Source organism: Pocillopora verrucosa, chromosome 3 (genome assembly GCF_036669915.1).
Source record: "Pocillopora verrucosa isolate sample1 chromosome 3, ASM3666991v2, whole genome shotgun sequence".
NCBI lineage: Eukaryota > Metazoa > Cnidaria > Anthozoa > Scleractinia > Pocilloporidae > Pocillopora > Pocillopora verrucosa.
In genome coordinates, this window is record NC_089314.1 from 25443977 (window position 1) to 25459428 (window position 15452).

General features: G+C 38.2%; 2 protein-coding genes across 2 annotated transcripts; both read right to left on the reverse strand.

Annotated features, from left to right (window-relative positions):
• Positions 1 to 1774: 1774 nt before the first annotated feature.
• LOC131768299 (proline-rich transmembrane protein 4-like) lies at positions 1775 to 4639 on the reverse strand. The gene is made up of 2 exons (XM_059084032.2): positions 4528 to 4639; positions 1775 to 3367 (listed from the first exon to the last, which is right to left on the reverse strand). The coding sequence occupies exon 2, from the start codon at positions 3362 to 3364 to the stop codon at positions 2339 to 2341; it is 1026 nt and encodes a 341-aa protein (XP_058940015.2). The 5' UTR covers positions 3365 to 3367; positions 4528 to 4639; the 3' UTR covers positions 1775 to 2338.
• Positions 4640 to 7956: 3317 nt separating this feature from the next.
• Positions 7957 to 15452, reverse strand: LOC131768275 (proline-rich transmembrane protein 4-like). Its single transcript, XM_066164086.1, has 2 exons — positions 15142 to 15452; positions 7957 to 9865 (listed from the first exon to the last, which is right to left on the reverse strand). Exon 2 carries the CDS (start codon positions 9850 to 9852, stop codon positions 8875 to 8877), a length of 978 nt encoding a protein of 325 aa, XP_066020183.1. The 5' UTR covers positions 9853 to 9865; positions 15142 to 15452; the 3' UTR covers positions 7957 to 8874.

Below are 15452 nucleotides of genomic sequence, written 5' to 3' on the forward strand. Positions count from 1 at the left end.
TACTAAGTTTAATCAAGGGCCACTTTTCATTTCAAACAGTATTCGAAATAATATTGCCTAAGGGGTGCGTTTTGCAAACAACATGTAAGTGCCTTTCAGTTTAATTATGCAAAACCTAAATATAGGTCAAGACAGATCCAACCTTTATCAAGACGCACATAAAATCTGTTGAGTGCCGCTCTCGCTAAGAGCAGTCCTCTCGACTTCCCGTCGAAAAAAAGTTTTCTTTTATTTTTTGCCCACGAAAAGGGGTTAGGACACAGGTTTCAAAAACAGTTTAGTTGTTCTCCGATTCTCCTTTTTTGCGTCGCCACAGGCCAAAAATTATATTTGGCTAGACCACCCGTGTGGACAGCGATCGAAAAGTGTAAAATTTCACAGATTTTGTCCAGCGCCCAGCGACTGCAATGATATAGCTCACTAAAGTCAAGAGGACCGCTCTTAGCGACAGCGGCACTAAATTGCCTCAACTTCCCGTTAAAACGTGGTCTAGGTTGTCATATTTTAAATTGCGTAAACAGGATGTGGGTCGTAGTCAAGAAAGTTCGCAATTCAATAGCCATTTCATTTTTAGCCGTTCATGCGAGATCGATCGAGCAAAAGGTTAATTGACCGGGGAGACTTAACTCTTTCTGTTCATTAGCAACTCGACCAAAAGCCACCTTTGACAAAAAAATCAGAAACAATCTACAACAAACATTGCACACACCGTAATAAGACATTGGGATGGGAAGACTGTCTCTCTTGTACGTGGGAGTAACAGGCATGCGCATGCTTATCACTTTACTTTCAGCCATTATCATTGTTAGCTATCGTTTGGCGAAAGCAAAGTATGGACTTTAGATTGCGGATCACGGATCATGTACTTTAATATGATAAAAAAAATTTAAGACTGCGCAATAGTTTAAAACGTCATAAGCTTGTTATTCAGAACCAGCTTCTGAGAAATTTATGTGACTTTATTATTTTCGTTTGGTTGATTGTGTGGTTCTTTATTTTTTTTTAGCAAAATTCTGCTATTATTAAGTCCTTATTACGAAACAATTTGACACGAAGCCATGACTGATCGTAATTCGTGGTTGTTGAAGGTGCTGCGTCAAGGCTAGGAGATAACTCCGCGTGTACCTATTGAACTAACCAAATTACTAACAAACACTCGACTGAGAAGCCCGTCACATAATTATCATTAAAATCGGTTACCTCTTGTATGGGCAGTCTTAACCTAAAAAAACTCAAGTTATAATCACAGCTTATACATGATAGATGTCTTAGCACAAATATTGAAACACTAAATTGGCCATAAAATCAAGATAGAGAAAACTCCAACAGATATTTATTACAATGTTTGAATTTGGAACGGTCAACAATGATTCTGAAGGTATTATTAATTGGTAAGTTTCTTTTTTGAAATGATAATTTTAGTATTCAGGGGGTAATTTTGACATGCAATAATTTTTCGTTTCACAGCGGGATGGCGTCTTGCTTTTCACTGGAACATTCAGAGATCTCCTCACTGATTTAGAGTCCAGTACAAAAAGAAGGAAGTAATTAGGCTCTTACTTGTAATTAGTCTTGGTACAAAAAATTGAAGCAAAAGTCTCACGCAGAAAATTCGAGAGGTCTGTTTGTCTTCTAATATCTTCCCGCGAAAAAGCTCTTGCTTTCATGCAAAATTTCCTCCATAGAAATTAGGAAAGTTAGAAGGTAACGAGTTCGGGTGAGTGTTCTTTCTAATACAGGCGAAATTTTATTCAAAGCTAAACAAAGGCTGTTTTATTAATTTCATTTTCGTAAAAAAATGAAAAGCAAATTAAATATTAAAAGCAAGTAGTTTTTCAACCAGTCACGTGGTCCTTTGAACACAGCCGATAGATTTCCAGCTATTGGTACGAAGCGATCTGAACCAGCGCTTCAGCATATGAAAAACTATGAATTGAAACACGTATGCTGTTATCTCAATCGATTAAAGCTCTAATCTACATTTATTCAAGTTTGAAATTCATCTTCAGGGGCGTTGACTTGTAACATTAACCTTGAGAACAGTTAGAAAGGGAAGCATTTGACACGTGCTTAAAAATCCGCCATGAAGTGACTGCTTTGCCGTCTTCTTTCATTCTGTCAATCCGAGTGCCTTCAATATCAATATTCTTCTCTTGAGTAAGCACTCCAGCTTTTTTCATCGAGCTAACCAGTGTAACTCAGGATGACTGAAAGCTAATCAGTCCCCCTTCTGAAGTTAGAATTGACGGTAAGCTTCAGGACATGTTCTAGTTCCAGTTACTGCATTAAGAGAAAAGAAATTACGTTTCATTATTTTTAATTTCACATTTAAAAACATTTAAACAGCAGCTACTGCGTTGGTAGCGGCGAGCTCCACTGGGACAAGCGATGGTTTTATCATTGCCGTCGACATAACTCGTCGCTCAGCCCAATTGTCGATCCTTGTTTTCCCTCTTTCTGTTTGCATTGCACTGTAAGCTATCGTACCTGCCATGGCAAGCTCTACCAAGCGAAAGCTCGACTGAAAAGCCAGCCACGGCCAGGGAGAAGGATGGACGACTTTGCTGTACATACTGTAAACACCTAACATAGAATAGAACTGCAGCCCACACACTGCAAGGCCTAGGAAACTGGTACCAAGTGTAATCTTAGCCACTTTTGTTGTGCTGGCCTTGCTTGTCGTATTTAATGAAGGACGTACACTTCTCTCCATGGCAATAAGTTGCCGCTGAACATTCTCTACGCTGTTCATGACTCGGCATCCACTATAGATGAAGCTACCGGATAGAAACAAACCCCAGATAATGAAGAATGATTGGCACACGATCAGGAGAGGATCCAGTTCTGGTTTTATGGACGCTGATGTCTCTGCGGTGAAGACAATGATAAAATGTAGAACAATGACAGCAGATAAAAATTTCACATTCTGCAACTTGTTTGGGACGATCTGCATTTTAGTGACTTCAAGAAAAGCCAGTTGAATTAGAGAAAATGCTGATGTTAGGCAAGGGTAAGCAACTCCAAAAAGAAGTAGTGTCAGCCATTTTGGATCTTCGATACCATTTTGTCTCGACTCGTAAGGATCTAACAATAGATACGCAGATCTAGTAGATCCCAGACCGAACAGCAACAGGTTGATGGCAAGGAACAAAGGCTTTGAGCCAAATCCTTTTCTGCGGTTAGCGAAAGCTACAGCAATAAATGCATGAATGGCGAGGAGGCCAAATAGGATTCCAAACCCAATCCAGTGTAGTTCCCATGCCTGACCCCAAATTTCCCGCGCAACTGGCCAATCAGGACCCGGTTCAGGCAAGGCTTCTGTGGGCAACTTACTGGGATTGTTTGTCACTGTGGAATTTGACATCACCTAAGAGAATATATTATTTTTTATTGAACTTTGAAGGAGTCCACTCAAACCGAAAAAAAATAAACCAGAATCTAATATATCGTCTAACATATCGTAATTAAAAATCTTAACTGACTCAAGGGCAGTTGGGATAGCAAGTATTTTTGCGTGAACTTGCAGAAATTTCAAATATAACGGACGCAAAGAAGTGTCTAAAAGTAGCACAGTTTGGGCGTCTAGAAATGATTTCCTGCTTCTTCACAGCATTAAGAGTTGTTGCTGTAAGGTGCTGATTGGCATTATCTTCAACGTGAAGCCAGTCGGAAAATTCTTGTTTAATTGGGTAGAAAAACACCAAAATAGGACAGTAATACCAATACAGAAAAAGAATTCTGCGGGGATAAAAAAGATTGAGTACTCGCAAATCGGACAAACTTCAAGTGTTTGCACAAACCGCAAGACGTTGATTCCTCGATTGTTAAGAGAGCATGATGCAGCGTTTTCAAAAGGCGGATATCTTCAGCCACAAGCAGGTGAAAAAAATTCGTTATCCAATTTTCACGGCATTTTATTTAAGCAAAATAACGTCCGGATACTCCCCCAGCATGATCTTCGAGAAACGGTTCCTTAAGAAAAAAGATTTTTAATTGATTCAGAGCAGTATTTCATACTGTATGAATCATGCCGATCTTGACGCTGCATCAAAGAAATACTAATATCTTTTAACACGAATCAGACTCATGTTACAGAAAAGCTATGTTTTCTGTCAGCATTTTAATAAGTAAAAGTAAAAAATTGCAGATTTTGGGTGAAGATCCGTGATTTTCTCTCGGCAAAGAACTCGAATCTTTAAAGAGCTTTGCTCAATTGCACTTCGTTGTAATCTTAGTTACGCTTACCTATCCTCTTTCCTTCATGTTCTAGAAATGCCTATCTTTCTTTATCTTAAAAAGTTTTTCAGAGGCTCAAAAAATGACCAATAGCAAAGTTCAGCATGATGTTCATGGTAACAGCAAATGGCAAACCTTGAACCTCTTGCTGGCTGCTCTCAGCCGTTTGTACACTGCAGTGAGAGCTGATTTGCCTCGACTGTGAACAAGGAGTTTTTCTCAATTTTTCCACCGTAATTCGGAGGATTACAGGAGAGGTGAGTCTAATCAGAAATATTTTTTTCTATTTACCTCAAGTGCGATTTTGTCCCCACAAGAACCGCTGTCTATGAGCAAATGAATCCGAAGAATACAGAAACTGTCTGAGTTCTCCTCTACACTTACCAACCATCAAAGTTCTGCGACTCTGACGTTTCCAAAGAGAAACCAGCTGACAGAGTGGTTGTTATTTAGGTTACTGATATCATTTACCAGGTGAGTCAGTTCCTATTTTAATCACATTTCTTCCCCAGCGGGATTTTGATGGGATGAAGCATCATGGGATGTAGGCCATGAATAAAGCATAAAGACAATGGTTTCGCATTTCAATTGAATATTTCACGGCCCATGTAGGATATCTCTTCCAAGAAAATTCATTATTACTTTAACAATTTAGGGCGGGGAAACAAGGAAAAGAGGTGACAATGAACAAGCTAACTAGATTTTCAAGACTTTAGTCTTTGTTATGCGAAAACAAAAAGAGACACGACATTTATTTTGATATTGACCCACTGCCTTCGCCCCATTACCTATCAACTTTGTTCCCTACTTAATCAATTCGCCTCACGTCTCACTTGACTGTCATGCAATATAACGTTTTTCAGTGGGAGAGTTACAATCATTAATTTTCGCATTGCATGTTACAATCACATGCAATAACAAAGCTAAGAAACTACTTAAAAAATTCTTAACTGTTGTAGAATTTTCCTGAAACGACTTTTCCAATATACCTCTGAACAAGCCAAAACGGCAGCAGCAGTTGCACTTCTGATGGCTTGAAACCTTGTTCATTTTTATTTTAAACGAGACTGAAAAATTTCAATTAAGTCAAATCTTATCTCTCAAGTCACAGTCTGATTTCAAATCGTAGAAAGAGTCATTTTCTAGCAAAAACTCATTATCATATACAATATTCAAAAAGTCAAATTTCTTGGAACAGGTGCCATGTCAAATGTAATTTAGTAAATGAAACTTTCGTCAAATTATGACCGCTCAGTTTTGAATTGCGTCTTAAAATTAAGACGAGGAGACAAAGCTATTCTTCCAACAGAAATTTAATGGAAGGTTCTTCTTCGTAAGGTATGCCAATTGACATATTTTGCGTTTAAAGTACACGATTAAATTGTGTCAAATAAGATGATTGACTCCCGTGTCAAAAATGATATGGCTCATCACGTACTAGCGGAATAGTCTGGAATCCCTAATTACTACACAGCAGAATCTCACAATAACCTAAACCAAATGTTCCATTCGTATCTAAGACTCTGCAGGTTTAGTATTTTACGAGGGGCCAGTAGATTATTAAGAAATAGCTACCATGGCAATAGTTCGAGCAAAGAAACTAATTGGCCGGAATTATGCTTAAAAAGATCAGTCGTTGGTAGTTTCTGGAAAATATTTGAGATTCTATGAAATGACATACATCTTAAAGTTAAAGATGATTTCTGGACTTAAGGTACATAAAATTATTACGCCTGGCAGGAAAGTAAGACTCAAAGAATGTTGCCAGCTTCCCCGTGGGGATTCCACCCACAACAATTTCGAATAATCTCACGTTCGGCTAAAGTACGAAATTAGCTGCAGGAAACTCTTTCACGAGCCAGGCTTTACTAGAATCAACAACTTCAAAAGCGTTCGTGTGGGTTTAGAGTTAAAATCTTGATAGTTTCGTACATATAAAGTGTTACTTTCACTCAAACGATGATCGGTTCAGAATTTTGTGGAAAATAAATACATAATACCTGATATAGGAGCTATTTTAACTAACCTACCTGTCCTTCTCTTCGATGATGCAGATTAGAAATATTAGCGGAAGAATCCAGCGTTAAGCCTGTATTCGTATGAATGTATTAAGCTGATGAATTAGTTTGTCGTGGCTTATATGCACAATTTACTTAGTTGTGGACTCAGAATTCTGTATTTGCTTTGCTTAATGTAGTTTTTGACGGCCTTTGCGGGCTAACATAAACGACCGTTACTCAGTGTTTCCACGGACAAACATAAGAGCCCAAAATTGATTTCGACGTCGCTTTCAACGGAAGTCTCAACAAAATCTTCTATAGAAAAGGCAGTATTGAAGGACAGTGAGAAAAGGGATGTGGTTATAGAAGGCGGAGGCAAAGACAAGAGGGAATTTCAGGGTTTTTTCATTACGACCGGAGAGAAATGCTTTTCAGAGGAAGAAAACACGAAAGGGCAACTTGTTGAAATGACCGATGCTGCAACGGAGGAGAAGCAACTTTAACACTTCAGTACGAAAAAAAGAACAGCAATGAACAATTATTATCAGAAATGAACAAATATTTTATAGATAAAACATTCATCATTCAGTGCTGTAAATTAAGAACTGGTTTCTCAAGACATTATGCTATCGTTACTTTGCTTCTTCTTTTTTGATTTAACTTAATTTATGACGGACTTCAGTTAATCGCTTGCAAACGCCATTCCTAGCTAATGGTCGATGATTAGAAGTTTTTGTTTCATCAAATAAGTCAAGTCTTACATTTCCATCGGCAGGCATTACGTTTCACCCCACAAAAATGAAGATGACGATTTTCTTCCCTTTGAAGACTGTTTTTTTACTCTCTGTTCGTTTCTTATAACCTCAAAAATTTCAACAATGATTGTGATAATGATTCCATCTGCACGCGTCAAGGTTTGAAATTCCTTTGATCTCATGTTCTTGATCTACTTGATAACTATGGCTTTGAAATGTGTGAAATATGAGCGGAAATGGACTGATAGGGACGAATATAGCTATCTACTAGTAATACACCATGAAACCAAAACATCATTATTTTGTGTCAGCAGAGAGTACTGTAAATGAGCTTTAAGGGTGGCCCTTTGCTTGAAACGTCTGCTTTAAATTCAACTTTAACCCCAAAGTGGAAGTCTGCGTTAAGATAGACACATTCCTTGGGGGAGTTCCTTCCGTGCAGGCCCTTCGAGGCATTACTACTCATATTAACCAGAGCTAACGTTCACCAGTATATTTCTGCACTTCACCAGTCTTTTAATAAAATATCAGATTGCTTTCCAGGTCTCGATACAATACCACATCACTTTGGTTGGTTCGCAGCCGACCAATCGTAAGCTGAGCCTCGCAAGACATAAGTTAAGTTTACCACATGCTCAAATGCAGAGTCAACAGTCAGTTTTAATTTAGCAATCGGTATATTTTTTTACTCAACATATGATCGCTTGTGTCAGCGCTAGCATGCGCTTCAAATTGACAGCACAATCTGCATGACCAGTCAGCGGATACGGATCGATCTTAGGTGCCTCTAATGCGAATGGAATCCATTTCTTAGATATTCAACCCACGCATTTCTTCTTGTGTGATGTTATTCTAATAAATGAACCACTTTCCATTTGGAACAAAGAGATAATTCTGTTGTGGAAAGGTATCCCAAAGGACTGAGTGAGTAAGAGAGAGAGAGCTAGAGCTTTAGTGTTCTAGAATGTTTTTATTGAAGGCCTTAAGCGATTACTTAACTATTACAGGGTGCCCTTTCGAAAAAGCTCAGAATGTATTAGTTTTAACTTGTTTTTAGTGGTAGTTTTATTAACCTGTGCTAACCTATAAAGAGATGATCGAAAAAGCGTGTGGGAGGGGCAAAAACTAGTCGCCTGCCTTTCCCGTTGCCTCTACTTAGCTTTTAGTTACTGTCTCGGTTGACCAGTTTGCCTGCAGTTGTTGGACACGCATATAGTTCAACTAATGTTGTTAGTGTCATTGCTTACCGAAAAAGATTAACCTCCTAACGTGAGTTCAATGCAGTTACTTTGTCTTCTGAGCGTAGCTTCTATTTACGTAAAAAACAACATAACTCCAGGAGTAGAGCTACGTGAGCTTTGTACAGTGTTGGTTCATCTTCTTTTCTTTGCCAGCCTTGTAAAAACCAGTAGAAGTCTCGGTTTATCCTCACATTATTTCATTAGTTTAGGTACCAAAGTAGAAATTTTCAGTGATATATTTCGATGCAATGTTCTGTGATTTCGAGTTATATTGTATTGCATGATTTCTCACCAAGCAATATCACAATGTCATGTCATGTCGTGTCGTGTCATGTTTATCATGTGGAATTTCAATATGGTTCACTTGGTGCAGTATTTGGACAACCCATTTTGGGCAACAATTAATGATTGGAAACCATTTTCCATTTGAATTCATGACCCAAGGGCGTAGATAGGGGAGGGGGGGCCTGGGGTATCCGTGACCCACTCCCCCTCCCTCATTTGAAAGTATTTTTTAAGTAAAACACGGGGTGAAGGTCGACATGACAATCTGGTGAGAACCCCCTGTTACACCGTGTGACCCCCCCTCCTTGAAAAATCCTAGTTACGCCCCCGTATACGCTCAAATGAGAGTACTGCATTCTATTGTGGTTTAATTCTTGAGGACAAATTCACTCCCTCGGTCCCACTCACAGCGTTGTCTTTCTTGTTTCCCCCTTCCCTTTGCATCACACTGTAGGCTATCGTGCCTGCCATGGCAAGCTCAACGAGGCGAAAGCCCGATTGAAAAGCTAGCCAGGGCCAAGGAGAGGGATGAACGACTTTGCTGTACAAACCGTATACGCCCACCATGGAATAGAAATTCAACGCACAAACAGCAATTCCCAGGATGCTCGTGCCAATGGTTATCTTAGCCACTTTAGTTGTGCCAGACTTTACTTTCTTGTTTCGCAGTCGCTCGTTTTTCTCAATCGAATTCAGTTGCTCGTGAACGTTTTCCACTCGCCTGATAACTTTGCATCCGCTGTAGATGAAGCTACCAGAAAGCAGTAAGCCCCAGAGAATGAAGAAAGACTGGCACACGATCAACAGGGGGTCCAGTTCTGGCTTCATGGAGGCGGAGGTCTCTGCGACCAATACAATGATGAAGTGGATCACAATGACAACAGAGATAAATTTCACATTCTGCAGCTTGTTTGGACCAACTTTCAGCTTAGTAACCTCCAGAAAAGCCAGATGTATCAAACAAAACGAGGAAGTTAGACATGGAAAAGCGATTCCAAAGAGAAGTAGTGTCATCCACTGTGGATCCTGCACGCCATTTTCTCTAGATTCGTACGGATCTAACAATAAATACACGGATCTGGTTAATCCGAGCACAAGGAGCATCACGTTTATGGCCACAAACAATGGCTTGCGAGCGAATCCTCTCCTATGATTCACCATCACTATGGCAACGAAGGAATGAACGGCCACCAAGCCAAACAAGATACCGAACCCAACCCAGTGTAGCTCCCATGCCAAGCCCCAAATTTTCTTCGCAATTGGCCAATCAGGGCCCGGTTCGGCTACGGCTGCAGTTGTCGGCTGTTCAACGGATTTACTTGCAAAATTCGACATTAGTGATAAAGGTCTGCAAATCAAACATAAGAATGCTCATTTCTTTAATGTGTATTTCCATCGCGGGTAAAGCACGTTCTGAATGGTGTTTGTTTCCTGAGGACGAATTTACTTTTGATAGCGATTTCCATCACGATTACTTTATGAAATGATAGACAAAACTTTGTTCTGCATTTCATTTTCTATTTAACATAAGTTAAAATTTCTCAATTAAAAAGGCAATCTTTCTATGATTTTTTAAATCATTCGGAGACAGTCAAGATACATGGAGAAGAAGGAGGTAAGAGATAGAAATGATAGTGGTGCTGATGGAAAATCAATAAAACTACACAAATAAGGCAATAAACACGGAAATGGACACAATTCATAATCCTAGTTTGAATATCGTCCATTACGGGTTAATTAGTATGCATTCTATCTCAGTTTTTTGATGCGTTTCCGCTATTCTTTGATGCGCTCGTTTTTTTCAGTTAACAGGAACTATACAAACAAGACACTGGACGAGAAAGTGTTATTCTAATAATGTGAGGTTTTAAACTCGATGCAAATTGACGATAGAAATTAATTGACCATGAGCATATCTCGAATTGCTTTACATTTATGTGAACGAGGCTGGACAAATGTGAATAAGTCTTCAAATGCAGGCCTGTGTTATGCAGATAAGGAAAAATTTTCCGTATACTAATTTGGGCCTCACGAAAAGTGATAAAAATGCCAACTTAGGAAACCACCCTTAACCTTATCTATCTCACCTCCTTGTTTCCTACTGGTGTTTTCGACTTGAACGCTTTCGAAAGGTCCTCCTCATCAACGATTGATTAAAATAGCGTCTAAGAGCAATATTTATTTGCCAAAAAGGATGAATGACGTCGTGGGCGGAATACATTCACAGCGTTAAAACTTGGGAAACTGTAATTTAGAGTTTGGATTGACATTTTCATTGGTGTCCACGAGGTGAAACTGACTATGACGGAAATGACTAATGATGAAAACGTAATTATAACACCACAGGTGTCATATATGATCGACGTTTCATGCGCTTTGCCAAAACTACATATTTAAAGTGTGGGTTCGCATTTTGAAGTTAAAAGTTACTTTGAAGAATGCAGCCCGAGAGATATCAACGCCCTTCGTCAGTGTTTGTGCCTTAAAATGTAGGCCAGCTAGAACCACGAGGAAAAGGAACTTTACCGAGATGAACGGCACTTCATTTTTTTTTTCCTCTTCACGCTATTTGCATAAACATAAGATAAGCTCATATCACACACACACTTGGCTTATAAATCATGTTTTCATGTCTTCAGTTTTCGCTCTCAACTTCTTTCTTTTAAAATATATGAGCATCTAAAGCTTATAATTTCTTAACTTACGGCTCAGTATTGAAGATCATCCATTCAAAATTTTCAATTAATTCGTGCTTGACAAAGAACGTCAGCAACATAACTTTAATTTCCCTTAACAAACAACTCATGTTTCATTCAACAACTACCTCTAACACCGCCAAATGACTCTCGAATGACAAATTTCTGCTTTTGAGACTACCTTCTTTATTTTCAAATCTTATCTGAAAATGATGACTTAATGGAACTTTAACCAATCCCGCGTAAATTTCTAATTTTGTGATGGAATTTTCGGAGTCACTTTTTAATAAAAGAGATGACGAATGTGGAATATCAATTAAGTAGTTCTTACGTTCTCAAGGTGGCTGTCACCGTAAGTTTTTCAATTGTCTAATCAACTTTCCAATCACTTCATAAAAATCAACCCACGCTTAGGCTTTCAATAAAGTGTGACAAAAGCTTTAAACAACAAATCCCCAAGTTCACTCTTATACCTCAAGCTAGCAAAAGTTTTATTGACAAGAAAATTGAAATTAAACTGTGTTTTAAGTTTCGAAAAAAAAAAAGAAAATTCAAATCAATTACAGATGTGATACACTTTTAATTTACTTTATTCGTTGTCAGCACGTACGTGTGCTATACTTTATGAATACCTTTAATAATTAATACTTGAAAACTGAGAAAAGATAGGGGTATTTTTAATTAAAAAGGGATACAAATCTAGAAACCAAACTCATCCGTTATTTCGATTCTTTAGGGAAACATTTTTGAACGAAAGAATATGACATCTAAAATGGAGAAAGACCGTCGGTCTCGTGATCGTTATCAGTGCCAAAAGAGCTATCCTGAAAAATCTGTGAAGAATATTGGCAAACAAGCTAAAAGAAGCAGGGATCATAAAAAAAGCTTCAAATTAGCTTAAACACCCACTTGAAAAGACCTCAGGGTAGTATTCAGCAGAGTTTGTGAATTAAAAGTGAAATAGAATAAGAATTGATTGCATGAGTGTGGGCTGTCCACATAAAGCTGAATCCGTCGAAGGAAAGTGTTTTGAGATGAAGGCGCAGCGCATGAAAGAATTGACTCTAATAATCGATTAAAAGTGTTATCAGAAATCGATCTGCTTAAATCCTTTTTCTGATAACTCTCATGATGTGTGATTTATTCTGAAAGTAAGACAAATGGTAATCAGGTATCGTTTGAAGATTCAGTTCCATATTTAGAACAAAACCGTTTTCAAAAAAATCATATCTAATTTTCGAACTAATTGTTACTTGATATTGGTATAAAATGCGCATAAGTTCAAAAAGAATCTGGAAAATTGGATGCCTTCATTTTTAAATATTCTGGTATGTTTCAAAACTTCAAGACTTCCTTTTTTTAGTTCAGTAGGTTGAATGAAGTTCGGCTCGGCTCTTAGGCATTGGGGTGGTGCGATCGGTTTCAATCGGCGTTCTCTCGTTAAGCTGAGGAATAAAAGGAAAATTTGATTGGCAGATTTTGTTGTTAGTTATCTGAAGTTAGTGCAACTAAATTATTGGAGTTTGAAGTCACTGCCATGCTACAGTCAAGTAACCTAAGGATCAAATTCATTTCAGTTCGGTATTGGGGTAACACAATGTTTGTAAAGGGCTCAAGACTTCAGCCGATAGTTCAAAGCGGTGATATTACCGTCACCGTGTCATGGTCCAAGGAATAAAGAGAGGGAATTAGGTGATAACAAGCTATAAAAAATACGATCAATACATACACAGGTTCTCGTGTAATGGAATATTTCCGTATCGTCAGTCTAAGTTTGAAAACGTGCGCTAAATAGGACAAAAAAGGGCTCTAACACCCAAAGAATATCACACCGCAAAAAAGAATCGATCATTATTTAGATAAATTCTTCTTGTAGCCTTTGTTTTCACTTTATAAATGATTCAGAGATTGCTACATTAATAAAACTGTTGGAGTCGGCATTTCGTCAATTTTTGTGCATGCATGATTTCGCTAATTTGCACTCACCAGCAGTGCGGCATACCAAGTCATCTTCATGTTACACTTCTACTCACCTGTTGCAAATCGGTGCGACTGTTGCTTAATCTAAAATGAATATCCAATTGCATGGTTCATGATATAATTTAAGTCAGTTTTGACTACTTCTTTCAGGAAACGGTTTAAACAGTTTTATTGATAAATCACAGCTGCTGATAGTAACAACTATTTTTGGTGAGAGGAAGCAATCATTCGTCCTCATCATATTGGCGTGGCCGGAGCAGTAACAGATTTATGAACCCCTTATGAATAACGAGTGAGCAGCCTTCCTCAAAAATCAAGATCTTATTTCAGGCAAAATCGCCTTTTTAAAATTAATTTGGATAACATGATGAGGAAAATGGCCAAAGATAGTCTGTTCACCACAGGAAAATGCCATCCGGTGTCGTCAAAAACCCACGCGAACAAATATAAACTTGTCTTCATCACAATGACGCGATAAATCATGTTTGTATAAGCTTGGTTTATCGTTGAAAACTTGTCAAAAAAGGCTAATACACCTTTGATAAGTATCTTTTTTGAGATACTGATCTAAATCTGAACTGGGATTTAACACGCAAAAAAAAACCAACGTTAGGGTTCGCCAATTTTAACATAATAGTTTCTCGGCTTTGAGGTTGTCCAAATACAAAACAACTAACGTTTATTTTTCTCTCTGAAAGATGCTGACGTCTCTTTCGCATCATTGGTTCAAGCTTGAATAAAGTTCTTTTCACCTACTCTATATTGCGTTTTAAAAACTGACGTGATCTAATCCTGCATCCTAAACTTCGTTGCGTTTTTGCTCTTACCGAGAAGAACAGGATCAGCATAGCCAAGTTGTTTTCTTTGATCCGAATTCCTTTTTTACAGTCGCACTTAATAACAGTGAACATTTAGCTTACATTTGATACAAGGACTGAACACGAGGTAAGTAATGACATCTTCCGAAGTAACTTGAAGAAATGTTATGTTATACTGATTGATAACACTTACCACCGTATTCAAGTTAGTTTCTTCAAAAGGAGCTCGTGGATTAAAGGAAAGAAATTAGGTGGGAAAAGAGAATGTGTTCTTTGTAAAACAGAAAAGAATCGACTTAAGGATGCAAGAGCCCAAGAGAGTTCCAATCTCCACCTCCTCTGAACTTGGCATTCGATATACTTATCGTGCGATCAATTTCTTTCTTCCGGATAAAGCCTAGTCTTCGGTGTGGTCGTGAACATCACTTAATTGCAACAGGACAACTTTCTGATATATTAGGAGATGAATCATCGAAACGAAAAAGAGATAAGAGTTTGGATAAAACTTTGTAGACTCAGTTACGGCTGATGAATAAAGGGGTAAGTTTCTAAAGAAACTGTGGTGCTGCGTCGGTGGGAGAGTAAAGCAGGTAATTTAGTGTTAACAACTGGGTTGAAAACGTAAATTAGCCACCGTAAAGGGTAAAAAAGCTGACGTTTCGAGCGTTAGCCCTTCGTCAGAGCGAAGATCATCGCTCTGACGAAGGGCTAACGCTCGAAACGTTAGCTTTTTTACCCTTTACGGTGGCTAATTTACGTTTTCAACCCAGTTGTTAACACTAAATTATTAGTTACGGCTGCTCGACGATGAAAACTAAAAACGAGTGTATTTAGTCGCTCTCACTCAAACCTCCTTTCTGAAGATCTCTATCTCCATTGTTGATTCAATTTTTTAAAAAAAAAAAAGGGAATAATTTCCCAGCTTCTGTAGTCTGTGCAACACCATTTTGCTTAATAATTTCATGATAATTTCGTATTCCAATGCACTAATTTGTTCTTGCCGAAGATAGTAACTAAAGCTTTCTTGAATTTGCAAAATATATTTCGACTGATAGATTGAAATTTTGTTTTTTTGTTTGTATTATACATATTCTAATAGTGCGAGCGATTTTAAGTGCGGCGTTACTTACCAGTGAATTCAACTTTTCTTGAAAACTTTCTCGTTCCTGAATGGACACTGTGTGATAACTAACTGATCCTTACCGCTAGTTGTAATAAAAGATGAATGATTATGGAGAAAATTTCAGTGTTCTTGCGGACGATCCAATAATATTGTCGGGACGCGATTACAATTGGAAATTATCCAGAGCTTCTGTTTTAAATTATGTCCAAAATATGGTCCTGATTGTTCTCAAAAATGAAACATCGCCAACGAAAGGACACGTTTTTCTTGCCAGTGTAATTCAACATGCGAGGGTTCACTTGGGTGTGTTTTGTTGCC